The sequence below is a fragment of the Spermophilus citellus genome, assembly GCF_964194105.1.
Source record: "Spermophilus citellus genome assembly, chromosome: 9".
Taxonomy (NCBI): domain Eukaryota; kingdom Metazoa; phylum Chordata; class Mammalia; order Rodentia; family Sciuridae; genus Spermophilus; species Spermophilus citellus.
Window position 1 is genome coordinate 122,976,957 of NC_138191.1, and position 27,896 is coordinate 123,004,852.

General features: G+C 51.8%; 1 protein-coding gene across 2 annotated transcripts; it reads left to right on the forward strand.

The window, feature by feature from the left end:
• Positions 1 to 1,805: 1,805 nt before the first annotated feature.
• Positions 1,806 to 24,719, forward strand: E2F2 (E2F transcription factor 2). 2 transcript variants are annotated; one of them, XR_014023730.1, is made up of 8 exons: positions 1,806 to 2,430; positions 8,051 to 8,156; positions 11,295 to 11,514; positions 12,241 to 12,399; positions 13,759 to 13,873; positions 15,639 to 15,831; positions 22,665 to 23,871; positions 24,045 to 24,719. XR_014023730.1 is itself a non-coding variant. In XM_081307557.1 (7 exons), exons 1-7 carry the CDS (start codon positions 2,179 to 2,181, stop codon positions 22,928 to 22,930), a joined length of 1,311 nt encoding a protein of 436 aa, XP_081163683.1. In that variant the 5' UTR covers positions 1,806 to 2,178; the 3' UTR covers positions 22,931 to 23,877. The 2 variants fall into 2 exon arrangements, 1 of the variants encoding a protein (XP_081163683.1); XM_081307557.1 differs by lacking the exon at positions 24,045 to 24,719 and having other exon boundaries at positions 22,665 to 23,877.
• The last annotated feature ends 3,177 nt before the right edge of the window (positions 24,720 to 27,896 follow it).

The window sequence follows — 27,896 nt, forward strand, 5'->3', positions numbered from 1 at the left end:
CTGGGCCAAAAGCTTTACATGCATTACCTCATGAGATTTCCCCATACTCCCATAAGGTAAGTGGGAATAGAGATGAGAAAAACCAAGGTTTGGAGAATTTTTAAAACCTGCCTGGGGCCAGGCATGTGGCTCTTGTCTGTAATCCCAGCAACTCAGGAGGCTGAGGCAGGAGGATTACAAATTCAAGGCCAGCCTGGGAAATTTAGCAAGACCCTGTCTCAAAATGAAAAGTTAAAAGGGCTGGGGATGTGGCTCAGTGGTAAAATGCCCCTGGGTTTTCTGCAGTACCAGAAAACAAACAAATCTTGCTTGGTGTCACACAGCTAGTAAAGCAGCAGGGCTTTAGTTTCAATCCAGACAAGCTAGCAACAAAGCCTGGGCCACCTCATCATCAGTGATCCGATGAGGTCTGGAGCTGGGAACAGACTGGAAGGTTTTGAATGTCAAGGCTCAGACTTTCCTACAAACCACACAGTAGACAGGCAGGAATCTGCAGATCTGGAATGAATGGCAGCTCTGGCACTCACTACCAAGGTCACTTCTGAGCCTCTCTGAACTGGAGAGCTGAGGACTGGAAATAGATGATCAACAATGAAGGGTTTAGAATGAGGGAGGGAGGCTCTAGTGACAAAAGGATTGTTTAGGAGAATCTTAGAGATGTGCAAGTATCTGCCAAGTGCTGGGTCCTCAGAATACAATTGAGCTTTTTTTTTGGGGGGGGGTACTAGGGATTGAACTCAGAGGCACTCAACCACTGAGCCACATTCCTAGCCCTATTTTGTATTTGATTTAGAGACAGAGTCTCACTGAGTTGCTTAGGGCCTCATCATTGCTGAGGCTGGCTTTGAACTCATGATCATCCTGCCTCAGCCTCCTGAGTTGCTGGGATTACCACTGTGCCCAGCCTCAGAAAACAATTGTGAACAAGACACAATCTGTACTCTGGACCCTCACTCCAGCTGTGCCTATGGTGGAATAAACAGGACTCCGGAGCTGGATTGTCTGATTCCACTGTCAGTTCTCAAATCAGTGAATCTCTCTGTATGACCTTGGGCATGTTACCTAGCTTCTCAGCCTCTCCACCTTTACCACAAAGATAAGCATTGCTCTTCCCAGGATTGTTGGTGTAAATTAAATAAAACAACACATTTAACGGTCTAGCATGGTGCTTGGCATACAGTAGACACTCAGTAGATGTGAGTTTTCCCTATGAAGAGGCATAAATGTTGGGATCCATGTCTTGCCCTCCCTCCCTGCCCCCTCCCCCCCGCCCATTCTGCCAATTAAAGTTACTGGTTCCTGGCTTTCATTTTAGCAGAAAGGGGGATATAAATGTATATAATACAGTCCAACCACACAAACTAACAAAGAGCCCTGTGTCCTGGGAAATGCACTGCAGGATCTAGGCTCAGATCTGGACTCCAAGCCAAAAAACATTTCTCCCCATCCCCAGGGAACCCGGACCCATTTCTCAATGCACTATGAGCTGCTCAGTACTGTGCTGTGTGTCTGGTAACTGCCCTCGGTTTCAGTTTCGTGGGCTGCTGGAGCGGGCCTACAGGGATAGGAGCAGGTGCTGTGGCCCCTTTAAGCTGTAAAGCTCGTGTTGCAATCGCGGCTTCTAAGGCCGGTCCTTTCCGGGGGGCGGAGCCTGTGCGTGTTGCAGCAGCCAACCAAAGCGCCGCATTTTCCGCGGGAGATCTGAATTTCGCGGCACGCAGATTGGCGCTAAAAAAAGAGAGAGAAGAAAAAAGAGACCGAGAAAGGCTTGGGGACCAGAGAGCGAGCCGAGAGCGAGTCTCAGGGCCCCTGCCGTGTCCGAGCACACCGCGTCTCTGCCGAGCCCGTAGGCACCCGAGGCTTCTCCCCGGAGCGGGCCAGACCCCAGGCGCCCCAAGGCCTTCGGGTCGCGGGGCAGTCCCGGGAGGCGGCCGCCCTCGGGGCGGGACAGCTCCTGGTAGTGCCACCGCCGCCAGGCGGTCTCCAAGCGGCGATCTCCAAGCGCTGCTCGGCCTTGGGCCAGGAGGGGAGGGTCCGGCCTTGCCCGGTAGACGTCCATTGGCGGCTTCCCCCGGCCTCCGCGCCATGCCGCCGGCTGTGTGAGCCGCTGCGGGCTCCAGAGCCCCCAGGTGCCCGCGGGCGCGCCAGGGCCGTTGGGTAGGGGGCGCCGCACTCGCCATGCTGCGCGGGCCCCGGGCCCTGGCTCCGGCCGCTGCGCAGCCCGCAAAGGGGGTGACCTCTTTGAGCCCCACGGAGCTGTGGCCGCCCGGCCTCAGCAGCCCCCAGCTCTGCCGGGCCACCACTACCTACCACACCTCGCTGTACCCGCAGACGGTGCCTCCTGCCGCGGCACCTAACACCTGCCTCGACGCCACTCCCCACGGACCCGAGGGCCAAGTTGTGCGATGCGTGCCGGCAGGCCGGCTGCCGGTAATGCTGGGGACCCCCACTGCTTCTCCCTGTGCTTTCTGGGTGGGGAAAAGGAGGGAGGAGCTCCTGAGATTCAGTTTGAGCGAAGCAGGTTGAATTTGGGAAACGGAGAAGATGAACTTTCAGTTTCCAGAACTTTTTTTGCCCCTAATAACTGAGGGGGAAAAAAACAACCCCATCATTTTCGGAGTTCGGATGAAATCGTCTTATCCACTGTCGTGGGGTGTGCTGAGCACTAAATCGGGAATCTGGAGACCCAATCCAATGTCCCTAGTGCACTGGGTGACTGGAGAAGTAACTCCACAAGGCACCATCATTGCCACTGTTCATTCATTTCTTTATTGTACTGGGCACCTGCTACTTGTCCTCAGGGCTTGGCCTGGGGATACCTTGGGGACTTAAGGCAGGAGTATAAGTCTGGTGGCTCTCTCAGACCCAGTCTGGCTTGGACAGACTGCAGACTGTCGCTCCAGCCAACTCCTTCCCAGGTATATGCCCTAGGTCTTTCCCCAGTTTTCGCTCCCAGATAGGCAGTGGCAGATGCAAATGCAGGAACCCCCGGGGTTCCTGTTCAGCCGGGCTATGCCCTCATGCCCCTGCTGTGACCAGGGAGGGTCCAAAGTATGGTGGCATCCAGCAGCACGGGGTGTGTTTTGTGGGAGTGGAATTCCTGGAGCTGAAACAACCTTAGTCTGGGGGTGGAGTGGGAAAGGGCCTGGGGGCCTGGTGACAGGGCGGGGTTAGGGGAGCCTGTTTTTTCAGTCCTGACTGCCACTAATTCACTGTGTGTATTTGAGTCTGGGCCTCAGTTTCCTCTTCTTGAAAATGCACGTGTGTCTGTGGTAGCTCTGGGGCCAGCTCACCTTGGGTCACCTTCTAGCTCCAAGTCCTTGGTTTTAGAAGCTTGCTCCAGGGAGGGAAAGTGGGGGTGTTGTAGTTGGCTTAGTTGTGGTTGTAATAAGTTTGGGTGTCCCCCACTCCCAGGCCTCTGGTGAGAGCTGTGCCAATCAGCAAGCATGGATCCCTGGCCATCTCTTGCTGTAGGAAGAGTCCCAATTCCTGCTACTGGAATCAGGCTTGGCTTTGCCTCCCCCAAACCCCTTCCTGCCCATTAGTTCCAACTAGGAGGGCAGGAGGCAGGTATGCTATCATCCTCACTTTATAGGTCAAGCACCTGAGAATAACCATTATCTTTCAGTGTCTTGTGTTCAGTATTTTATACTTTAAAATATTCTTGTAGCCTATTAAGTAAGTAGGATTAGTAGCTCCATGCTACAGGGGAAACTGAGGGTCAGAGAGGGGATGTGACCTGTCCAAGGTCATAGAGGGAGATTGGGTAGAGTGACCTGACCCACAAGTCATCTTCCTATATAGCCTTGACTTTCTCCAGTACTACCCGAATTAGATAGAAGGGCCAGTCTCTCCTCTGGCCAGCTGCTTTCAAACTCACAGTTTCAGTAACAGCTGTGGTTTTGAACTACTTTGAATGCTCCCAGAGGATTCCAGACTGCATCTGTCTGAAACTCCCTCCAGGAGGGGCTCAGTGATCTTGGCAAGGACAGCTCTCTTTTATTCAATGCCTCTCATATGCCAGATACTGCTTAGCACTCTTCAAAATCATCATCTTGGTCAAGATACCCAGGATGAGGTACCTTGAAGGTAAGGAAATTGAGCAGAGTAGTGAAGTCACTTGCCCAAGTTACGAGTCAAGGAGTCAGGGAGTCTGCTTACATAGATACCTCTAGAGGCCTGCCAGGTCCAGAGCCCCCTCTCCTGTGGGTTCCCAGATGCCCAGGGCCTCAGCCCCATAGGCAGGCCTGCCCCCTGCTTACTCATTTTACAAGGGTGTAACCCGAAGCAGCTCCAAACCCAACCCTGGGTGTGGCTGCCTGCTTTGTGGCCAGGCTGCAAAGTGCAGGGTGAGCAGGATTTGTTGGGGAGCTGTCCTTTAAAGGGTTGGCAACCAAGATGGAGGGCAGGATGAAGGCTAGACCCCAGGTCTGCCTGTTCCCTGTCCAGTGTTCTTGCCACCACTTGGAGAAGACTCAGGAGATAGTCCTTCATGGAGTCCCTCCTCTGGCCAGGCACGTGATATTCTGTTTCTGCTCTTCAGGGACCTAGGAAGACAGTGGGATTCTGCAAGATTCTGCAATGGTTCTCTTGTCGTTGTGTCTATATTTTTCAAATTTCCTCTGAGAGCCGTAAAAGAAAATAAACTTTTTATTTATTTACTTTTTGAGGTGATCTGGGGTCTGGCTATGTTGCCTAGGCTGGCCTTGAACTCTTAGGCCCAGGCAATCCTCCTGCCTCAGCCTCCTGACTAGCTGGGACAACTGTGCCATGCTGCAAAGGCTGAAAACAAACCTTTTATTGAGCTGCACAAGGCAGATCAGAAGGGGAGGGTTAGGCTCAGAGGGGTGAGGCCATGATACCCTAAGTCCCCATCTGTCTAGCTACCAGGTGGCACCGATGGGGGCTGAAAGTGAGGCTCAGCCCCTTACATGTGCTTCTGCGCCTCACTGTCTAACTGAGAGCTTGGGAGAGACTTGGCTCCACTCTGTGTGACCTTGGGCAAGTCACTTCCCCTTCTGAGCCTGAGTTTCCTTTCCTTGATGCCAGTAAGAGGCTTGGCCTGGGGCTTCCGGTAGGTCGTTGTGTTGCTTCCTATAGGTCACTATGTCTTCTCTCTGAGGTTTGGCAGGATGTATTTGAATTCTAACCAGGTTAAAGGGGCTGTCAAAGACGTTGAAATAGGAATCTTGCTGGCCTCTGGGTGTGCTCACAGACCTTTGCTTTCCTTGGCCCCTCACAGCTATCTCTTTCAGCTCACCCTTGAACTTGGCCCTTGCTGGTACCTTAGTGCTGGCAGCTGCCCTGCGTGAGCACTGGCCTGGGCAGGCAGAGCACTTTTGCTGCACCCTCTTGCTCACTTCTCAGTAGAGGTGGAGTGGACTGTCTCCATTTTACAGGTGGCCCAAGAGGCCAAGTGACCCTGCAGCTCACCCAGCTAATAAGGGGGAGGCCGGGCTGTGCACCAGGTTGGTGTGCCCCAGGCCTGTGACCAGCCTCTCTTTGGGATTATCCTCTGTCATCTCAGTTCTGCAGGCTCAGCCCAGTCACATGCTGACTTCTGGGCAGTGCCTATAGGTGTCAGGGAGGTGTCCCAGGGTGGGGGGCATGGCTGCTTAAGGACCCTGGGAGTAAGGATTATGGCCAGGGGGATTAAGAGAAGGGAGGGGGCCCGTGTGTGTGTGTGTGTGTGTGTGTGTGTGTGTAAGAGAGAGAAACGCGGAGGCCAGCTATGCTGGCCTTGGCCCCATTCCAGCAAACCCGGGAGAATGTATGTGGCATTGAGCTGACGCAGCCTTGCACGGCCCTAGGGTCAGACAGACCTGGTTTGAACCCTGACTCTGCCTTTGTCTGTGTGAGCGTGGGCACGTGCCTTAACCCCTGAGCCCACTGTCTGCCCAAGTGCCAGTCCCAGTGTTGCAGAGGTTCGGGAGCATGTGCCCTGTCCCCTGCAGGTCTCCTGTTCAGGGTCCTCTCTGCCACCTCTGGCTGTGCAGGGGTTGAGCTTCTGGTGGGGGAGGCTCTGGGCTGGCCCAGCTCCGCCTCTCTCCCTGACCTTCGTATTCCTTACGAGGGATAGATGAAGGTCCTGGGGTGGACAACCTTGACCGGCTGGACAAAGGCCTCAGAGCTCACCAGCCTCAAGTCCTTCAGCCACGAAGTGGGGTCCAGTGGTGTTGGGAAGGTCTAGTGAAGTGGATGTGGAGGCTTGGCTCGGGGAATGGGCAATGCTTGGGTCTTTCTCTAAGACAGGATGGGGCTAGGTTCCTACACTCTAGGAATTTACCAGTTGAGAGGCAGATAAGGAATATTCAAGAGAGGCTTTGAGAGGAATGAGCAGGGAGGTGTCTGGGTTATGTCCGGGCCTGGGCAGGGGTGGGTGAGAGAAGGGTCATATCCAGGCTCCTCCAACCAAGGAGCAGAGTTCCCCCACTCAGTCCAGGAGGACTTCCTGGAGTGGCGGTCTAATGGAGGAGGCAGGAGTCTAATGGAGGAGGCAGGAGTCGGGGAGGGGAGCTGACAGCAGGAGGAGCTGTCACCCTACCCCACCCCCCACACACCTGTCAGCCCAGCTGTGCTCAGCAGCGGTTAGAAGACTCAGTCAGCCCTGCTGAGCATGACCTCACCACCAAGTGTTAAATTAAGCCCTTAAGTCAAGTCGGGGTGACTCGGGACAGGGGAGGAAGGAAATGGGCCCAATGGCCCCCTGAACTTTTGTCAAGGAAGATGGTGAGCTTGAATTTTAGCTGTGGGACTGTGTATTTCCTGAATGCCTACTGTGTGCTGAGCCACAGACTGAGAATTTTACAGATGATTCCTTCTCAGTCTTTACAATAACCCTGCAGATATTTTCTGCCGCATTTTGCAGAGGAAGAAACCAAAGCTCCTAGAAGCAGAGCATTTTCCCAGGTCACACAGTGAGCCGGAGAGGAGCTGGAGACTCCAGCTGGCTCTCTGACCTGTGTCCCAGTGCCCCAGTGCCCTATCCCTGCCCCTGCCCTGCCCCTGCCCAGCCCTAACCAGAAAGGAGGCCTTTTCCGGGCTGTGAGGCTCTGGGCCCGGTTGGGGCCAGTTGTGAGGAGCAGATGGGTCTGCGGTTTGATTTCCCCAGCAGGTGTTTCCCAAGCTTGGTGGGGGGATGGGGAGGGGCAGCAGGGCCTCAGCTGCCTGTCCTTAAGACACTGGGGAAGGCTTATTGTCTGCTTCTCAGCAAAGAAAGAATAGCTGAATGTCTCTTGAGGGGACCCTGGATCCCTCAAGCCAGAGACTGATCATGAGGGTGGGGTGTGTTTGCACCGTTTCCCAGTGTGGGTGCCTCCCTGGGGTGGGGCACCAAGCCAGGAAGTCCCTAGGGTCTGGGCGGATGCTAGGCTACACCCCGATAAGGACCAGCTGTGGGGCTGTGATGGGCACCAGCTGGCTGGGTCAGCTGTTTTTTTGCAGAGGGGCTGGTCCCCAACCTGATGTGGTTTAGGCCTCACCTACTACTTCCTCCTTTTATGTCTTCTGGGCCTGGGGTTGCGGGTAGAGGCAGCCTGGGGCCTGTGGTTAGGAACCCTGAGCCTCTGGCCACACTGGATTTGGTAGGGCCTCCAATGCCTGGGCCTCAGAGATGGGATTTTGTTTTCTTTTTTTGGGGGGGGGTATGAAATTGAACCCAGGAGCACTTAATCATTGGGTCCTTTTTATTTTTTATTTTGAGACAGGGTTTTACTAACTTGCTTGGGGACTTGCTAAATTTCGGAGGCTGGCTTTGAACTTGTGATCTTCCTGCCTCAGCCTCCCGAACTGCTGGGATTACAGGTGTCTGCCACCATGCCCAGCTCAAGAGTGGGGTTTTTATTTGCCCCTCAGGAAACAGGACATCCCCCTTCGGAACGATTACCTTTCAGGTTATTGATATTTCCTTACCAGTGAGTGTGGCCATGCCGCACCAGGACTCGTGGCAAACTGGAGGTAGCTGCTAGTCGCCTCTGCACCTTAGCCCCAGGTCAGGGAAAGTCTAAAGAAAGACTGATTCTTACTGCACCTCTCTCCCTGTCTCTCCAAGGCCAAAAGGAAGTTGGACCTGGAGGGAATCGGGAGGCCAGTGGTTCCAGAATTCCGAACTCCGAAGGGGAAGTGCATTCGAGTGGATGGCCTCCCCAGCCCCAAAAGTAAGAGCTCCCGATGGGCATCTCAGGGTGGGGTGGGGGGGCAGAGGGCAGCTACCCTCCCCAAATCATCAGGAGCAATATTTGCATTTTCCGGTTTATCAAGGTTTCCTGTGTGTTCTCCACTTGATCCTGCCTAAGGCAACTTGAGATTCAGAGAGCTCAAGTGACTTGCCCAGGGTTACACAGCTAGTAAGCGGAATCAGGACTAAAGTCAATGGAAGTCCTGGCACTGCTTCCACACCACATACTGTTCCCTTGTGCTAAATGGGATGCCCGATGCTTTGAGAGACTGCTATTTTTTAAAAAAGTTTTTGTATTTAGCCTGGTGTGGTGATGCATGCCTGTAAAGTGGCACTGGAGGCTGAAGGCAGGAGGGCTAAATATGATTCAAGGGGACATGAAGCTTGGATCAATCTAGCCTCTGCCACCTATGAGGTTTCTTTTGTGTTTGTTTTTAGGTACTGGGGATTGAATTTAGCGGCACTCCACCACATCCCCAGCCCTATTTTGTATTTGATTTAAGAGACAGGGTCTCACTGAGATGCTTAGCACCTCACTTTTGCTGAGGCTGGCTTTGAACTTGCAATCCTCCTGCCTCAACCTCCCAAACCGCCTGGATTATAGGTGTGCATCACTGCACCTGGCTTGGGTTTTTTGTTTTGGTACTGGGGATTGAACCCAGGGACACTTTACTACTGAGCTGCATACCCAGCCATTTTTTTAAAAATATTTTTTATTTTGAGACAGGTCTTGTTAAGTTGTTTAGGGTCTCGTTTAATTCTGAGGCTGGCCTCGAACCTGTAATCCTCCTTCCTGAGCCTCCCGAGTTTCTGGGATTACAGGCATACACCACTGTGCCTGGCCACCGGTAAAGTTTTTAAGATCCTGAGAGTGCCCAGATGGAGACTTCCAAAAGCTAAATTAGAGGGGATTTCTGTCTCTTGAGATTTCAGTGCATAGTCTTATTAAATTGGCATTTTAAGCAAGTGTCTGTGAGAAATACTAGTTTTTCCAGAGAAATAATGAAAAAGGTATGTAACTAGGTGTGTGTTAGTCAGCTTTTTGTCACTGTGACCAAAATACCCAACAAAAACAATTTAAGGGAGGAAAAATTTATTCTGGGCTCATGGTTTCAGAGGTTCAGTCTCTGGTCAGCCCACTCCATTGCTCTGAACCCGAGGTCAGGCAGAACATCAGGGCAGAAGGGTGTGGTGGAAGGGCACTGCCTGGCTCATGACAACCAGAAAGCAACTAGAGAGAAAGGGGAAGTGGCCACAGGGAAGGTGAACCCTTCTAGTTTGTGCTCCCCGGGCCCCACCTCCTTCAGCCACACCCTGCCTACCTACAGTTACCACCCAGTTAGTCCCTTCACACTGGGATGGACCGATTGGGTTACCGGTCTCACGAGCTAATCATTTCACATGTAAATATTCCTGCATTAACATAGGAGCTTTGGGGGGACACCTCATATCCATACCATCATAAGGTGGGACATGTGAGGAATCTGGGCATCCAGGCAGGGCTCTAACTTGACTGGTCCCTCTTCTTCTGTGAACCTTAGTCATCTTATATGTAAAAAGAGATATTACTAGATCAGGAATGATGTGAAAGGTTCCTCTTCAATTGATTGGTAGAGGCTGCCCAGAGCACTGTATTGAAGGATTCTAAATTCAGCAGGATTAGTGAAAAACTGTGCTGATCAATTAGCGATGTCTGCCATGAGCACAAAACCCACTAAAACAGTCTGTATGCCAAACACGTGCTACCTGTGCATTAAAGAATACTGTAGTCCCCTTCCCCAGGAATCTGAGGCTCTCTAAAATTCAGGTTCCAGAACTAGTTTGACCACTCTCTTGCTATGTGACTTGTAAGTCACTTGATTGCAAAAGGCCCCTTATGGTTTAAGATGCTGCGGCTGAGATATGGTCTTGTGACATCTACTTCATTGAGAAAGGGATTTTTTTTTTTCCCATGAATTGCCCTATTTGGTGTTATACGACTGATTCCCTCAGATAACCACTGGGCTACCCATGGAAAGAGAAGGCCAATGTGTGTCTATAAAAATGATCTCAAAGGGCTGGGGTTGTGGCTCAGTGATAGAGCACTTGCCTAGTATGTGTGAGGCACTGGGTTCGATTCTCAGCACTGCATATAAATAAATAAAATAAAGGTCCATTGACAACTAAGAAAATATTTTTAAAAAATGTTCTCAAAGTCAATTTTGTCTCCAGGCACAGTGACACTTGCCCGTAATCCCAGTGATTTTGAAGACTGAGGCAAGAGGATTGCAAGTTTGAGGCCAGCCTCAGCAAATTAGGGAGACTCTGTTTCAAAATACAAGAAGGACTGGTGCCAGGCATGCTGTAATCTCAACAGCTCGGGAGGCTGAGATAGGAGGATCGCAAGTTCAAAGTCAGCCTCAGCAACAGTGAGGCGCTAAGCAACTCAGTGAGACTCTGTCTCTAAATAAAATACAAAATAGGGGGGAAAGAAAAAAAGAAGGACTGGGGGTGTTGCTTAGTGGTAAAGCACTCCAGCTTTACTCCCCAGTACTGAGAAGGAAAAGAAAAAGAACCCCAACAAACTCAGGTTTGCCATTCTCTCCCTACAGTAAATTTAAATTCTTGGCTTAACTGGTAGGATAGGGTAATGGTTAGGAAGGAAGGTTGGAGCCAAACTGCCTGGATTAGAATTCCAGCTTCTCCACTCTAGCTCAGGAAGCTGGTGACTTAACCTGTTGGTGTCTTTGTTTTCTCGTCTACATCATGGGGATCCGTGCACACCAACGTGATGTGTCCTAAGGATTACCTGTATTCACGTATGGAAGGTGCTGGCAACAGTGACCTGCACATAGCAAGCTGCCGTAATTGATACAGCTGCTCTGAGCTGTGGTGGAAAGGGGCTCCCAACCAGGAGTCAGGACAACTGTCTTCCAGTCTGGACAGTTCCCCCTGATACCTACTATTTTGCTAGGTATCAATTTCCCTGCCTGAACAAGAGCGGTGAACAAGTCCCTACCTCACAGTGTGCTGTGGACTGGAAAGTGGGGACAGAGGGTGGTACTTAGTGGGTGCAGATCGGTGGAGAGTCCCCAGGCTGGTCCTCCCGGAGCTGTAAATGAGCCTCTCTCCTTCTCAGCCCCCAAATCCCCCGGGGAGAAGACTCGGTATGACACATCGCTGGGGCTCCTCACGAAGAAGTTCATTTACCTCCTGAGCGAGTCTGAGGATGGGGTCCTGGACCTGAACTGGGCTGCTGAGGTGCTGGATGTGCAGAAGCGGCGCATCTACGACATCACCAACGTGCTGGAGGGCATCCAGCTCATCCGCAAGAAGGCCAAGAACAACATCCAGTGGGTGTGAGTGCCTGGGCCGGGCGGTCAGCACCGTCCAGTGGGTACACTGCAGTGGGCGGAGCCAGGGGCAATAGCCAATGGGTGTGATTGTCAGGGGCGGGCTGAAAGGAACATCCAATGGGTGCAAGGGCAGGTTTACTTGCTAGGGGCGGAGCCAAAATGTATGAGCGTAGGATGGAAGAGCCCTAGTGCTTGCTGGAGTGATAGAATAAGGGTGGGGACAGTGGAGAAAGATTGCTAGGAGGTGTAAAGGCCTGCAAGGACCCCAGACCCTTCCTTGTGTCAGGGATATCAAGATCCCCACCTCTTAGTTCAGGAAAGTTCCCTGGGCGCTGAGTAGGCGTAACCCACGTTGTTCTTCCCATTCTATAAGGTCTTAAAGGACAGACCTGCAGCCCCTGGCGTGAACCCTAAGAAAGCCCTAGCAGGGGCGGCAGGACTGAGGCCACTCTGGTTCATTTGGGAAAGGCTGGAGCGCTCTCCAAAACTGGCAATCAGGCCTTCACTTGTTCTCCCTCGCCCATCCTCAAGCCTCGAGTTCCAATTCACAGCCGTTCCCTGGGAGTGGCATGACCACTAATGTGCACAGCCCAGGGGGACACCCTTGCTGGCTATGTGACCAGCCTTGTCCTGGAGTTTTGCCCACTCCGCTGGTGCGGCTCCGTGCAGCTCGGGTTGGGGCTCCCTGGATGGGGTTGATACTGACACTGGAGACTGCTCTGTTCCCAGAGGCAGGGGACTGTTTGAAGACCCCACTCGACCTGCAAAGCAGCAGCAGCTTGGGCAGGAGCTGAAGGAGCTGATGAGCAAGGAGCAGGCGTTGGACCAGCTCATCCAGAGCTGCTCCCAGAGCTTCAAGCACCTGACCGAGGATAAAGCCAACAAGAGATATCCTGTTTGCTGTGGGAAGGGGTCGGGCGGCCTGTTGACAGCTGTTCAGGTGTTGCAGCACCTCCCTGCAGGGATTCTGTTGTCCTAGGGGTTCGATAGATCTGTTTCCTCCTTTCTTAGGCTTTCTTCTCAATCCTATTAAAATTACTTTCTCATTAAAAATATGCCAAGTGGGGCTGGGGTTGTGGCTCAGCGGTAGAGCGCTCACCACATAAAGATACATAAAGATATTGTGTCCAACTTTAAAAAAATAAGCCAAGTACATTTCTAAGTTGCTGATCCTGGCCTGGAACTCAGTGAGCCTTCTGCCTCAGTCTCCCAAGTAGATGGGGCCACAGGCAGGAACCACTATATCAACTAGTACTTTCCTTTAAGTCTAGAAAACAGAGAGAAGTGAGCTTCCACCTTCATGTAGCCATTGTTCCTTCACTCTTCAGCTGTGTGTGTTATTTCTTTTTTTTTTTTTTTTTAAATTTTTTTTTTTTTTTTTTAAAGAGAGAGAGTATCTTTTTTTTTTTTTAATATTTATTTTTTAGTTCTCGGCGGACACAACATCTTTGTTGGTATGCGGTGCTGAGGATCGAACCCGGGCCGCACGCATGCCAGGCGAGCGCGCTACCGCTTGAGCCACATCCCCAGCCCTGTGTGTGTTATTTCAACAGTCGTGTGCCCCTGTACGTTGTACGTGTTATCCAGGTTTTCTCCACTTGGTGTATTACCGTAGATATCTTTCTATTTCATATCCTTCCTAAACTGTTTGGTTGACCCATGTGAAACCTTTGGTATTTGACCACTTTTTAATCTTTGTGAAAGAAATTTCATATTGTTCAACTTCTTATTTATTGAGGTCCTGGGAATTGAACCCAGAGGTACTCTACCTCTGAACTATATCCCCAGTTCTTTTTAATTTTTTGTTTTGATTTGTTTTGGTGTGAGTACTGGGGATTGAACCCACCCAGGGCCTTGCACATGCAAGGCAAGCACTCTACCAACTGGGCTATATCCCCAGCCCCTTAGTTTTTTGTTTTGAGATGGAGTCTTGTTAAGTGGTTTAGGGCCTCACTAAGTTGCTGAGGCTGGCCTTGAACTTGTGATCCTCCTGCCTCAACCTGGAAGCACCTGGCATAAAGTAGCATTTTAAGATGATTTTTTTTCTCTCCATTTGCTTTCTAATGGGATTCAGGGTGGCTTGTGATATTGAAGAACAGAGGATACTTTTGAGGTATTTCTGAGATGTTTAAAGAATTTTGAGAAGGTGATGTGTAGAGGCTTTGGAGCAGTGAGTGGAGGCCCTGGAGGACTGGAGGTGTGACTTCTGACCAGGCAGTTACTTTTCTTGACTCTCCCTGCCCCTACACTGGCCTATGTGACCTACCAGGACATCCGCGCCATGGGCAACTTTAAGGAGCAGACAGTGATCGCTGTCAAGGCCCCTCCACAGACGCGACTGGAAGTGCCCGACAAGGCTGAGGTGAGAGGGCGAGCATGCGATGAAGAGCCAAGTCGGACCGGCTAGGCGGCTCTCTGGACTCTGTCCCTGGCACTGCCCGGCCCCAAGTTATGCTGTTCCATGCTGGTGCCCATGGCAGTATTGGTGGCCTCCAAGCTGGGGCAGAAATGGCAGAAGCTGGAAAGGGCAACGGAGACAGAGTTCTAGCCTGAGGAAATCTGTCCCTCCAGAGGCTCTGTTCTGTCTGCATCCCACCTGCCCTGGGTTCCTCCTCATATGCATGTGTGGGCCCACACGCCACCATGTTAGTACTCACAAAAATTCTTTCCTGCGGACTGTGTGCTCCCAGGTTCAAGATCAAAATTTCTTTGTGTGTGTGTATGTGTGTGTGTGTGTGTGTGTGTGTGTCTTGGAGATTGAACCCAGGGGTGCTTTACCACTGAGCCACGTTCCCAGCACTTTTTAAAATTTTGAGACAGGGTCTCACTTAGTTGCTGAGGGCCTCACTAGTTTGCTGAGACTGGCCTTGAACTTGCATTCTTCCTGCCTCAGCCTCCTGAGTAGCTGGGATTACAGATGTGCACCATGGTGCCTGGCAAGATCAAAATTCTTAACTCTCCCCATGAGGCATCTGGTGCCCTGACCCCAGCTGACCTGCCAATCTCCACTTCCATGCCTGCCCCATCTGCCTTTGCTTTGGCCACGGTGACCTATGAGCAGTCTCCTACCACACTAAGCACATCTTTATGCAAGACCTTCACACGTGCCATTCCCTGCAGCTGCAATGCTCCTTTCCCTCTGCCTGGTTTTCTGCTACTTATCCTCAAGTCTCAGCTTGAACATGAGTCACTTCCTTGAGGAAGTGTTCCCTGGTCACCCTCTGACCTCATAGCCGCCTGTGCTTTCCTCACACACTCACTCTCCATTCCCTGGGACGTGTCTGGCATGATGGCATGATAGCCTCTTGTCTGTTAGAGTGTAGGCTTCATGAGAGAACAGTCTGCGTGCCTTGTGTCTGCAGCCCAGGGTCTGGCACATAGGAAGGGCTCTAGAAGGGATTTGATTGAAGGAAGAAATGGAGGCTACAGGGTTGATTAAGGCCTCATTCCTCCCTTGGAGGAGCTCAGGACCTCGTGGGGAAGAGACCCAAGCAAACAGTGGTGCTGTCATTTGTAACTGAAGATGGGCTTCAAGGGCAGAATGTTCAGAAGAAGCATCCTGGGGGGTGACAGTTGAACTAGGTCTTAAAGACTAAGCAGGTTTTGGAGACTGACCGTGTGCCTGAATGGAGTGTGTGTAGACACTTGCAGGTTTTGTTTTTGTTGGTTTTTATTATATTTTTTAGTTATAGATGGACACAATACCTTTGTATGTATGTATATAGGTATGTATTTATTTTTAATGTGGTGCTGAGAATCAAACCCTGTGCCCCACACATGCTGGGCAAGTGCTCAGCCACTGAGCCACAACCCCAGCCTGACACTCAGAGGTTTTGTAGCAGGTGTGTGGTGGGGAAGGGCTGAGGCCTCGTGGCAGGACTGTGTCACTCTGCCTCTCTGCGCTGCATCACAGGCTCAAAGCCAAGGTACTCTTCCTGAAAACAGAGCTGGGGTCTGACAGCCAGAACGCACCGTCTGCCGCAGGCCAGGCAGGGTGCACGTGGAGCCCGGAGTTTGAGCTTCCTCACGTGGACAGTGGCAGCCACATGTGTCCCTGCAGTCACACCAACCCATACATCAGTGTCCAGCTGCCCAGGGCCATGAGCTGCCTTTTCTTCCTCTTCCAGGAGAACCTGCAGATATACCTGAAGAGCACCCAAGGGCCCATTGAAGTCTACCTGTGCCCGGAGGAGGTGCAGGAGCCGGAGAGTCCTGCCAAGGAGCCCCTCCCCTGCACCTCCACCCTCAGCCCCAGCCCTGACTGTGCCCAGCCCAGCAGCAGCACCGACCCTGCCGTCCTGGAGCTTGAGCCATCCTCAGGTAGGGACCTCTGCACAGAGAGATGGAGGTGGGGGAGCAGCTGGCCTTGGTGTCTTCCGCGTCTGCCTTTGTTGGATGCCCATTCTCTCCAGCAGCTGGGGGTTCGGTCGCCTCCCCAACATAGGTGCACTGCACTTTGTGCTGTGGAAGCACCGGGGCACCACTCATTGGGGAGCCAGTGCTGTTCCCAGGCCCAGGAGGGCTTGGATCTGAACCCAGCTCTGCTGCTTTCCAGCTGTATGCATTGGGCAAGTTCTTGAAGCCCTGTTGGCCTTGACTTCATCATCTGTAAGAAGTTGGGCACAAGAATTAATGACAGCTAGTTCCTGGGGCCAGCCCAGGCTCTCTCCGCAGGCAGAGGGGCTCACCCTTGACTGGGAGGTGAGAGGTGCAGCTGGTGACACTGATGGGACGTTTCCAGGGAGCAGAGAGGGAGGGGAAATCCCCGGGAGGGTGGAAGGCCTCAGATGCAGAGCCAGAAAAGGGCCCTGTTGCAGGATGGCCCAGGTGTTACTGGCGCACACAGCCGGCTGGACCGCCAGGATTCCTCAGGGCCACGTGAGCCAGCGGTCTACTGTTTGTTTTTTCAGGAGAATTCCTTCAGGTAGAACCCTGGTGTTTCAATAAAGGCAGAGCTAGAACTGGTCTGATGGGCGTCTGGTGGGGTGTTCTGCAGAACGCAGGTTGGATTCCATTTCTCTAACTCGGAGCTTGACAGACTATTGCCTGCAGGTCAAATCTGGCCTGCTGATATATGACCCATGAGCTGAGAATGGTTTTTATTTATTTATTTATTTTTTTCTTGTGATGCTGGGGATCAACCCCAGGGCCCTGTGCAAACTAGGCAAATGCTGTACCACCTAGCTATATTCCCAGTCTGGTTTTAACATTTTTAGAGTTGAGGAGGTACAACTGCGTTACAGAGACACAAGTGTCCTGAAAAGCCTAAAATGCTATTCAGTCCTATAGAAAGTTTACTGACCCTGATCTATCAACCCTTCATTTTAGTCGTGAGTAAACCAGAGAGAGCAAGTGGTTTCCCTAAAGTCACACAGCAAGTTGATGGTAGAAATGAGACAAGAGCCATACTCTCACCTCTTCTCTAATGATCTCCTTTCTGTTTGTTGGCCTTGTCCGGGAGCCAGGCTTCTCCGCATGCCGGCCATCTGTTCCTCTGGGCACCTCCCCAGTGCCTATCTCCTACCCCAGGCTCGTGCCCCACCCTGTCTTCCCTCCTCCTGTTCTGCCTTCTCACTTGTTTGTTGGCATGGGCACAGTTCCCCAAAGGGAGAACCACCTGAGTGGTACAGCAGTGTCCCCCGAGACCCTGCGTGGAGGCTGACCCCACAGTGTAAGGAAGGGCAAAGCTTTGGCCTCAGTTCACAGGTCAAGATCTCAGGAGTCAAGGCTCACGGAGCACAGCGGGGAGCCAGCCCTACTCCGGGTGGCGTGCGATGGCTGCCCCTCACCTTGTCATCTGGCCTCATAGTCCTGTCCCTGTGAAGTTTGGAGGAGGAACACACACAGTCCGTGTTCTGTTCTGAAGTGGAGTCATTTTGAGGGCTCAGCATCAGAGGCCAGAACCAAAGTGGAGGCCACAACAATGTTGGCTCTTGGGTCCTGTCCCTGTTCTGTCATCCCCAGGGGGAATTGCCAACCCTCTGCGGCCTCCGTGTCCCTCATCTTAGAAGGGATGGGACAAGAGTTGCTCCTAAGGCCCCCCCAGGCTCTGACGCTCTGAGGAAAACCTAAAGGTAGCTGAGGACACAGGGTCGGAGGCTGGGAGATTTGGGTTTGAGACGGTACCTCACCTCTGAGTGACTTGGTTCCTGTAGGAGAGTCACCTTAACTTCTCCAAGCCTCGGTTTCCAATCTCTGAAATAAGGACGCTTAAAATTCCCTCAGGGCCAGCTCTGGTGGCATGCACCTGTGGCCCCAGCTTCTTGGGAGGCTGAGGTGGGAGGACTGCTTGAGCCTGGTAGTTTGGGCCAGCCTGGGCAACACAGACCAACTCTTCACAAAAAAGAAGAAGCAAGGCCTGGCATGGTGGGGCACGCCTGTAATCCCAGGACACAATCACCTAGGAAGGAGCCAGGTCCCACCTGTGGCACAGGTGTCCCCACGTCTTATCTCAGTTACTGCTTCTAATAAGAGGTATGGCTGGAGTCTGAGCCCATGTCGTGCTTGTTCCCAAGCCAGGCTTCTTCCTGTAAGAGCCCCAGTGGGCTGAACAGAGGTTGGGGTTTGTCTGTAGGTCTTTCTTCTTTCTTTCCTTCCATCCTGGGGATTGAACCCAGGGGAGCCCTTCCACTGAGCCAAAGCTGGTCCTCCTTCCTCAGCCTCCATGTAGCTGGGATTACAGGTGTGCACCCTGTCAATTGGTTTTTAATATTTTTTTTTGAGAGAGAGAGAATTTTAATATTTATTTTTTAGTTTTCGGCGGACACAACATCATTGTTTGTATGTGGTGCTGAGGATCGAACCTGGGCCGCACACATGCCAGGCGAGCACACTACCACTTGAGCCACATCCCCAGCACCCCCTGTCAATTTTTTTAATTCAAATTTTATTGACTTCTCTGGGCCTGGTTTCCTCATCTGAAGTAGAGGTGACAGCATTGCCTCCTTCAGGGATGCGTGGGTGTCGGAGGAGGTGGGACTGCACCATGCCTCACCTGGAGAGCGGAGCAGGCCACCGCCTGGGCTTTCTGCCGGCCGTTGCGCCCTGCCATTCCACGTCTCCCCCTCATTTCACGGTGGATATGTAGTCACTGTCCTTCACTTTAGAGGTGAGAAATTGGAGGCTCAGAACCATGGAGTCACTTGCCCAGATCACCCAGCCACTTAGAGGTGGGTCACGGTCTGCCCACGGTGCTCTGTTATTTCCAAAGCTGACTTGGTCGGACATTAAGGGATGACCGCGATGGCGCGGTTCTGAGATTAGACTCTATTTGACAGGCAGTTTCTGGGGCCCCATTCCACATCCCTGTGTAGGAAATCACCGTCCTCCCTGAGAGGACACAGAGGTGGTGTGCCAGGAAGATGGCCAGTGTGGCTGGAGGGCGGGGTGGGGTGGGGGATGGAGTGGGAGGCAGGGCAGGATGGCACAGGGTCATTTCAGCCCTGACCAGAATCTGGGTTTTATTCCAAGCCAGAGGGGAGCCATTAAGGTTTTAAGTAGGAACACAGACTTCTGGGGAGGCTCCTGCCGTGATGCAGGTGCAGGGGGCCGTCAGGGGCCAAGACCACAGCAGGGGGACGGAAGAGAAGGGCAGGGTGGGGACTGTGGTCGGTGTGGCCATGACCAGTCTCGCTCCAGGACCGCAGGCTGGGGGATGGCAGGATCCTGGAGGCTTCTTGGCAGCCACAGGGCCACTGAGATCAGCTGGGGAGGAGAGTGCCACCTGAGGAGAGTGAGTCCCGTGTGGAGCCCGGGGCCTTTGAGGGTTGGAAGGGGGAAGTGGAGGATCCAGCCAAGGAGACCCAGAGGAAGTGGCCAGAAAAGGAAAGGAAAACCAGCGGAATCTTCCTGGGAGCCAAGTCCAGAACAGAGCATCGGGTGCCTCCAAATAAGTGGAGGCCAGAGAGGGCTTGGGATGCGGCTCGGGGTGGAGAGCAAGGCCCAGTGAGGCCCTGGGTACTGTCCCCAGTCCTGGAGGGACGAGGAGAGGAGGCCAGAGAACAGAGCAGAGGATTCAGCAACATGGAGGCCATGGATTCAGTGACGCGGTGAGGAGTAGGAATAGTGATGGAGAAGTAGAAAGCGAACAGGCTTCTCAAATACCAGATGGAGTTTACGATGATGGGGAGCGATACAATGGGCTGGGAATTAGGTGGGGTCCTGAGGCCAGGTATACTTTTTTTTCTTCTTCTTCAAATTGGCCATCTTAACCATCTTCAAGTGCAGTTCAGTGTTTACTAGCACATTCTTGCCCCTGGGCACCCCTCGCTGCACCTGCTCGAAACTAATCCATCCACAAGAACTCCCGCTCGCCCCTCCCCCCCACCATTCACAGTCTGTGATTTTGACTGTTCCATGGGATCATGCGGTATTTATCTTTTTGTGACTGGCTTATTTCACTCACTTAATATAGCACCCTCAAGATTCTTCCATGTTACAGCATATGTCAAAATTTCCTTCCATTTGAAAAACAAAAATTTCTTTCCTTTTGAAGGCAGGATAACATTCCATTGTCTGTATAGATGACACATTTTGCCCTCCATCCATCTGTCAACAGACCCTTAGGCTGCTTCTACGTTTTAACTATTGTGAATATGTTTCCATAAGCATGAGTAGGAATGTGTCCTTGAGCCCCTGTCCCTTTTTTTTTAGAGACAGGGTCTCACTGAGTTGCTTAGGGCCTTGTTAAATTGCTGAGCCTGGCTTTGAACTCTTGATCCTCCTGCCTCAGGCTCCCAGGCTGCTGGGATTACAGGCCTGAACCACCGCACCTGGCTCTTGCTCTTTTTCATTTTGGGGGGGTACATATCTGGAAGTGGAATTACCAAGTCCTATATCAATTATATATATTTTTTATTTATTTATTTATTTATTAGTTATTGGCGGACACAACATCTTTGTTTGTATGTGGTGCTGGAGGATCGAACCGGGGCCGCACGCATGCCAGGCGAGCGCGCTACCTCTTGAGCCACATCCCCAGCCCCTCAATTATATTTTTATTTATTTTTTTGTGGTGCTGGGGATCAAACCCAGGGCCTTGTGCATGCTAAGCATATGCTTTGCCACTGAGCTACATTCCTAGCCTCTCTGGGTTTTTTTTTTCTTTCTTTTTTTATGGTACCGAGTCTCAGACCCAGGGTCTCAAGCAAGTGGTCTACCACTGAGCTCCACCTCCGACTATATTTTTAATTTTTTGAGAACTCACCATACTGTTTTTTTGTTTTATTGTTTTTTTTACTGACTTTATTTTTTTAAATACACAACAACGGAATGTATTATGATTCTTATTACACATATAGAGCACAATTTTTCATATCTTTGTATAAAATATGTTCACACCAATTCGTGTCTTTATACATGTAACTTTTTTCTTGCATTACAATTCTTTTTTTTTTTTTTTTTAAAGAAGATTTATTGTTTTGCTAGCAAAGGAGAAACACAGGGGACTCCTGCCCCAGAGGCTGTGATTCTGCCCATCAGCAGGAACAAGGTACCTTTATTTTTTTAAAGAGAGAGAGAGATAATTTTTTTAATATTTATTTTTTAGTTTTTGGCGGACACAGACAAAACATCTTTGTTTTTTTGTATGTGGTGCTGAGGATCGAACCCAAGCCACACGCATGCCAGGCGAGCGCGCTACCGCTTGAGCCACATCCCCAGCCCAGCATTACAATTCTTATTACACATTTATACCACAATTTTTCATATCTCTGTATATAAAGTAGGTGGACACCAAATTCGTGTCTTCATACACATACTTTGGGTAATGATGTCCATCAATTCCACCATCCTTTCTAATCCCCTGCCCCCTCCCTTTCCCTCTCTCCCCTCTTCCCTATCTAAAATTCATCTCTTCCTCCCATGCTCCCCCTCCTACCCCGTCACCATGCTGTTTTCCATAGCAACTGGACCGTCTTACATTCCCACAGTGAAGCACAAAGGTTCTGGTTTCTCCATCTGCATCCTTGCTGGCACTTGGTATTTTTTTTTTTTTTTTTTTGATAGTAGCATCCTAACAAGTGTAAGGAGGTGTATCATTGTAGATTTTTTTTTTTTTTTTTTTTTTTTGCTTTGTTTTAAACAGTACCAGGGGTTGAACCCAGGGCTGTTCTAGGAGTCACGTCCCTAGCCCTTTTTATTTTAAGACAGCATCTCACTAAGTTGCTGAGGCTGCCCTTGAACTTGGCAGTCCTCCTGCCTCAGGCTCTTGGGTTGCTGGGATTACAGGCGTGCGCCACCATGCTTGTCCATCTTTAATCAGGTTTTTTGCCTGTTGAGTTATAGGAGCGCTCTGTGTAATTTCTGGATAGTAATCTCTTACCAGATCATGATTTGCAGATATTTTCTCCCCTTCTATGGGTTGCTTTTTTCACTCTGTTGATTCTATCTTTGGTGCAAAATATTTTTAATTTTTTGAGCTGGGTGTGGTGGTGCACGCCTGTAATCCCAGCATCTCCAGGAGGCTGAAGCAGGATCCCAAGTTTGAGGCCAGACCTTGTCTCAAAATTAAATAAATAAAAAGGGCTGAGGGTGTAGGTCAGTGGTAGAGCACTTGCCTAGCATGTGTGAGGCCCGGGTTCAATCCTAGGTACTGCAAAAAATTTCTAAAAATATATACGAAGTTCAGTTTGTCTATTTTTTCTTCTAGTGCTTGTGCTTTTGGTATCATATCCAAGAAACCATTGCCAGATCCAACATTATAAAGCTTCTGTTCTGTATTTTCTTCTAAGAGTTTTAAGTCTTAGGCCTTATGTTTAGGCCTTTGATCCATTTTGAGTTCATTGATGTTAGATAAGGGTCCAGCCTGATTCTTCTGCATGTGGGCATCCATTTTCTCAGCATCGTTTATCAAAAAGACTGTCCCTTAGGGGAACATGCTTTTGAAAGTTATGAGTCAGTGGAGTATATCTGTGTACTGATGGGCAGGATCTAGGTGATGCTGGAAGAGGGAATGATCTCAGGAACAGGGCCTCCAAGTGAGAGGCGGTGGGCTGGGTGTCAAAGCTGGGGGTGGGTTTTGAGAGTGGAAACTCCACCCACCAAAGGTGAGGGAGAGAGCGTGGGGGAATGCTGGAGGTTTCTGGAGTGGGAAAGGCAGGAAGGCTGTCCTGCCTGCTCGGGTCCAGGCATGACCTCTGTCTCTTTGTCTCCAGAACCAGCGCTGACTCCACCACAGGTGCCACTGCCACCGTCACCATCCCTTGTCCCCTTGGAGGCCACCGACAGCATGCTGGAGCTGCCACACCCACTTCTGCAGCAGACAGAGGACCAGCTCCTGTCCCCAACCCTGGCGTGCAGCCCCCTGATCAACTTCTCTCCGCCCCTGGACCAGGATGACTACCTGTGGGGCTTGGATGGGGGTGAGGGCATTAGCGATCTCTTCGACTCCTACGACCTTGGTGACCTGTTGATTAATTGAGGGGCCGCAGCAGCCCACCCCCATCTCTACCTCCTCGCAGACAGACTGACAGGTCCTCTGCCTGCACAGGGACAGTGGACACAAGGTGCCACCCTCAGGGCATGAGAGTCGCCTCTCCTTTCTGACCTCCCTGCCAGCAGAAGCTGTCTGGGGACAGGTGGAGGATGTGGGGGAGGGGCAAATGAGGGGTTGGGTCGGTCCTTCCTCTCTGACCTCTGACCTCTCATGTGAAGGACCACGGGTGCAGGTTATGAGGTTCAGGGAAAGGCCCCGCCACCTCCTTTTGGGGGGTTATTAGGACCCTTGATTTTCCGAGAAGCACTTAATGCCCTTGTATTTATTTCAGGTTAAGTTGTGTTTGTCATTCTTCCTGAGTTTTAGCAGGGAGATTGTTCTAGTTTCTGGCAAGGCTTCTCCTCAGCTGGGTCCATTCCCGCCCACTGTCCAAGGGCAGGCCTTCCAGGGGACCAGACACTGGTCTCTGAGGAGTTGTCCAGTTTACCAGAAAGCTCATTGCACTTAGGCCTCATGATTATCGCAAGTGCCAGGCCCTTGACCTCTCCAGCCGAGGTGTCAGCCTGGGACTCCTGGTCTTCATCTCACAGAAGGTTCCAGCGGCCATCTTGGGGCAGGCAGCTTTGTGGTTCCTGTGGAAATAGGAGCAGCTGATCCAGGAGACTCCTTTCCTAGGAATTCCTTACCTCTTCCTCACCTTAGAATGTAAAAGTGATCTCCCAGGGAGGCGGCAGAGAAGACTCTGAGGACAGACAGGAGTGTGTAGTGGCCACTCTGGCTGCCGTGGACACCTGAGCCCGGGGAGGCAGAGGCAGGTCCACCAGAGAAGAGGAAGAGGCGGGAGCAGGGACCTGCAGGAAGCATGGCCCCGGGGCTGCTGGTGCCCTCCCCACTGTCCCTGGGAGCACGCACGTGTGTGCCCCGTTGTTGAAGGGGATGTTTTTTGTTTTTTTTTTAAGAGAGAGAGAGAGAGAATTTTTAATATTTATTTTTTAGTTCTCGGCGGACACAACATCTTTGTTGGTATGTGGTGCTGAGGATCGAACCCGGGCCGCACGCATGCCAGGCGAGCGCGCTACCGCTTGAGCCACATCCCCAGCCCAAAGGGGATAATGTTTTAAGGACATCCCCTTCCCTCCAGTTCTCACAGATCTCTAAGGACAAAGGTGGCCAGGGCTTGGTGGCACGTTTGCTCCTTTTTGTCACTGTAATGCTGAAGGGGTCTTCACGGCAGACCAGGCCTTGGCAGTTAACAAAATAGGTTTGTGTCACCCTTTCAGACGTGGGGACTTGAGAAGCTCTTTTGGCTTTACGCGCCCTGTCCCCCAGGGGCCTGACCATCCCACCGTGGCCCTGCAGCCGTCTCACCCAGCCCACCTGGGCTGAGCCAAGGCTGTGCCTTCTGGAGAGAGGCACCCAGGGGTGGTGGTCTGAAAGACCTTCCACCCACCTCAGGGAGCTAGGGTTCCTCAGGAGCTCAGCTGGGCAGCACTTTTTTTTTTTTTTTTTAAATGTTTGTAGCATTAAGTTGATTTAAAATATGAAGTTGACTTTGTTGAGTTGAAGTTTGGGGTGTGAGCTTGAGAGTGGGGCCTAATGTGAGCTAATGCCCAGTTGGAGGCAGCTATGCTTTGTGGTTGGCTCAACTTCCTGGGCCCCCAAGTTAGCCCTCCCAGGAGTAGACAGCGGCTCACAGACGCCCTTCTCTTATTTTGTATGCTTTATGTACATGGATTCAGTCTCCACTCCCCAAAACCTCACAGGGGGCTCATTAGAAGCCCACTGGAAGCCCGGGCTGGGTGTGGCTTTGGCCCCTTCCTGGGGGGTGAGGTCTGCTTTGGGGCAAGTGGGGCTGGAGGGAATGTTCCTGTCCCAAGGTCTCTGCTAGGCTGCCACTGAACCAGGCACAAGCTCTGAGGACAGAGACGCTTGACCTCCATGCCTTCTAGAATCAAACTGCAGGAAAGGGAGAAGAGGCCTGCAGGACCCATTTGGAATGAGTCGAATGCTGAAGTGTGGCCAGAGTTTAAGCTCATGTCCCCCAGGCCCATCCACGGGGCTGGACAGAGGGCCTTCCTGAGCGGCGGCCTCTGCCCACTCCTGGGCTGTCCCCTTCACACCCTGCCTGAAGGTCGAGGGTTTAAGCCTCTTTCTTGCCAGTAACCCTTGAAACCTCCTAAATTCTGTAGAGGGCTTTGAGAACGCCATTTTGAGTGTTCATTTCCTTCCAGGGCCACGTGAACTTTAAAACTAGGGCGAGAGAAAAGCCCTGAAGTAAATGATTTCTGCCAGGAAATTTCTCAGCCCCACCAGCAGCCCCTAAGTCACTCATGTCCCCAGGGATATCAAAGGCTTGGGGACTCAGGGGACTGAGTAGCATTAAATTGTTAGTAGACTTGAAGATTCAAAGAGCTTTCCTAACCAACACCAATGAAGGTGTCAGGATTCCCTTCTCCACGGTAGGTGGTCAGCTATGGCTGCAGGGAAGAGGGAGCTGGCCGTGGGGTGGCTTGACTTTGTCCCTTTCCCAGCCTGTGGTGTTCTCTGCTTTGTTCTACACAGTGTTTAGGGTTAGAGTGAATCTGGGTGCACCAGGTACCCCAGTGTTGTGTGGCTTAGCGCATTTGAAGAGAAAGCCTTTGGGGTTGTTTGGAAATGTCTTCCCGGTTCTTGTCATTGTATCCTGAGGTCCTGCCTCATCCTGGGACCGTGTTCTCCCATGAGGGCCCTCAGTGACCAGGATGGCCACAGGCCCAGCTAGCCTACTGGCTGCTGGGCGACATGAAAAAGCCTTGCAACTGTCATTTGTCTTGAGGGTGAACTGGCCAGAGGGAACTTGGTCCCTGTGCCTGGGACTCCATGCGGGTCATTCACCTCTGGGCCACGCTCCTTGGGTCCTCCTTTTTGAGTACCAGCGGGGCCTCCTTGTGTTGAGATGTTTGGGCATTAAAGCATGGCAGCCTGGGAACTCTGGATGCTTGTCCTTGTCCTGCTTTCTGAGTTACACTCATTATCAACTGTGGGTCTGGTCCCCTGCAGGTGGGGGTGGGGTACCATGCCAGGAGCATGTGTTTACCCAGAGGCAGCCTCCCCCCACCCCACCCTGGCTTATCTCCATACCTGAAATCTCAGCATCAGGACATCAAGAGGTTAGCAGCACCCAGACCGGAAATGTGACCACCCTGCCTCCGTCACCCTCCCCTGGGCTATGCCAATGATTTCCCTAATCTTCTCTTTGGTTTGATGCTCTCTTCCATATTGTCCTCTGCACCAGTGGTTCTGAGTGGAGTCCCCAGACCAGCAGACCTGGGGTCACCTGGAGACAACTTAGGGGCAGGACCAGAAGTTTGAGGGCATATGCCCTCCTCTACCCAGAGAGCTTTCCAAAGTGTCCTCAGCAGGCCCCTCTACTTAATGCTCCTCTGTTCCCTCAGGAAGACCTTCGCTCCATCCTTGACCTCACAGTCCACCTACCCTACCACTCCAGCTCCCTTGGCCGCTCCTTCCCACCATGCACAGCCACACGGCCCTCAATATCCATGTCCCCTCTTCTGGGCCTGTACACACGCTCTTCACTGTACCCAGGATGCCCTGTGCTCCATTTCCACCAAGCAGGTGCCTGCTTATCCCCAAGGGCAGGTTCAGGAGCCTTTCGGGGTCTCATCACTAACACGTCCTCATTAGTGCTTCATGTACAGATTGGTTATCTGTGGGTTATTGTCTATTACGTGTTAGGCAGTGGGGAGATGGAGGTGAGACCCGGCCCCCTCAGCCGGCTTCAAGACAGAAGTGTGATTACTAATGAGACAGTGGGGAGGGGTCATTAGGGAAGGCCTCCTAAAAGAAAGTAACAGCTGAGCAATGTCTTTTTTTTTTTTTTTTTTGGTACTGGGGATTGAACTCAGGGGCACTTGACCACTGAGCCACATCCACAGCCCTATTTGTATTTTGTTTAGAGGCAGGGTCTCACTGCGTTGCTTAGCGTCTCGCCATTGCTGAGACTCTCTGAATACGCGATCCTCCTCCCGTCTGTCTCCCAAGCCGCTGGGATTACAGGCATGCGCCACTGCACCTGGCCTGAGCAACATCTTAGAGGGGACCCCAGTTCCTGGCAGAGCAATCAATACTTTCTGTCCTGTCTCCGCAGACAAGGGCAGATATCACAGGACATTGCCTGCTGCCCCTGGGACACTGACAGCTAAGAGCCAAAAAGAATGACCCAGAAAGCCCCCAAAAGGTTGACACAGACCCGGAGGGCATTGGGGTCAGGGGACCAAGTCTGGGGGTTCTGTCAGACCACAAAGACTAGCCGACTAACGAGGAGGGCCTGGAGTTTGACACCAAGAAGTCAGTTCGCACAGAAGGCTTGAGGGTGAACCCGTCCAGGCCAGTGCAGCAGGGCCTGAGGTTGGGGCACTCACAGGACAGGGGCTGTGTAGAGATTAAGCCTTTGCGTTATGTCTGGGCTCAGCGCGGTCCTTCACACAACATCATCTCATTTAACACCCACAACAACTATGAAGTCATTGCCACTTGGTGGATAAAGAGAATCTGAACCCAGGTAACCCTGATACGTCATTGGTGGGGATATGAGACAGTGCCAGCCACTTTGGAAACAGTTTGACTGCTCCTCAAGAAGATAGGCTGGGCACAGTGGTGCCCACCTGGAATCCCAGTGACTTGGGAAAATAAGGCAGGAGAACTGCAAGTTTGAGGCCAGCCTGGCGACTTATTTGAGACCCTGTCTCAAAGGCTGGGGATGTAGCTCAGTGGTAAAGTATCCCTGGTTACACCCCCTCCCACACACACACCCACAGACAAGGGCTGGGGTTGGGAACTGGCTTAGTAGTGGAGTTCTTGCCTAGCATGTGGGAGGTACCCTAGCACTGCAAAAAGAAGGGAAAAAAATGAAAAGATGCACAAAATAATCACAGGATTTAATAATTCTAGG

What these genes read in the sequence shown, in the direction of transcription:
- E2F2 (XM_081307557.1), top strand. Translation starts at nt 2,179, where the DNA reads ATGCTGCGCGGGCCCCGGGCCCTGGCTCCGGCCGCTGCGCAGCCCGCA. An exon ending in AAGAACAACATCCAGTGGGT is followed by an intron (nt 11,515 to 12,240) that starts GTGAGTGCCTGG and finishes CTCTGTTCCCAG; the next exon opens with AGGCAGGGGACTGTTTGAAG. An exon ending in GAGGATAAAGCCAACAAGAG is followed by an intron (nt 12,400 to 13,758) that starts ATATCCTGTTTG and finishes CCCTGCCCCTAC; the next exon opens with ACTGGCCTATGTGACCTACC.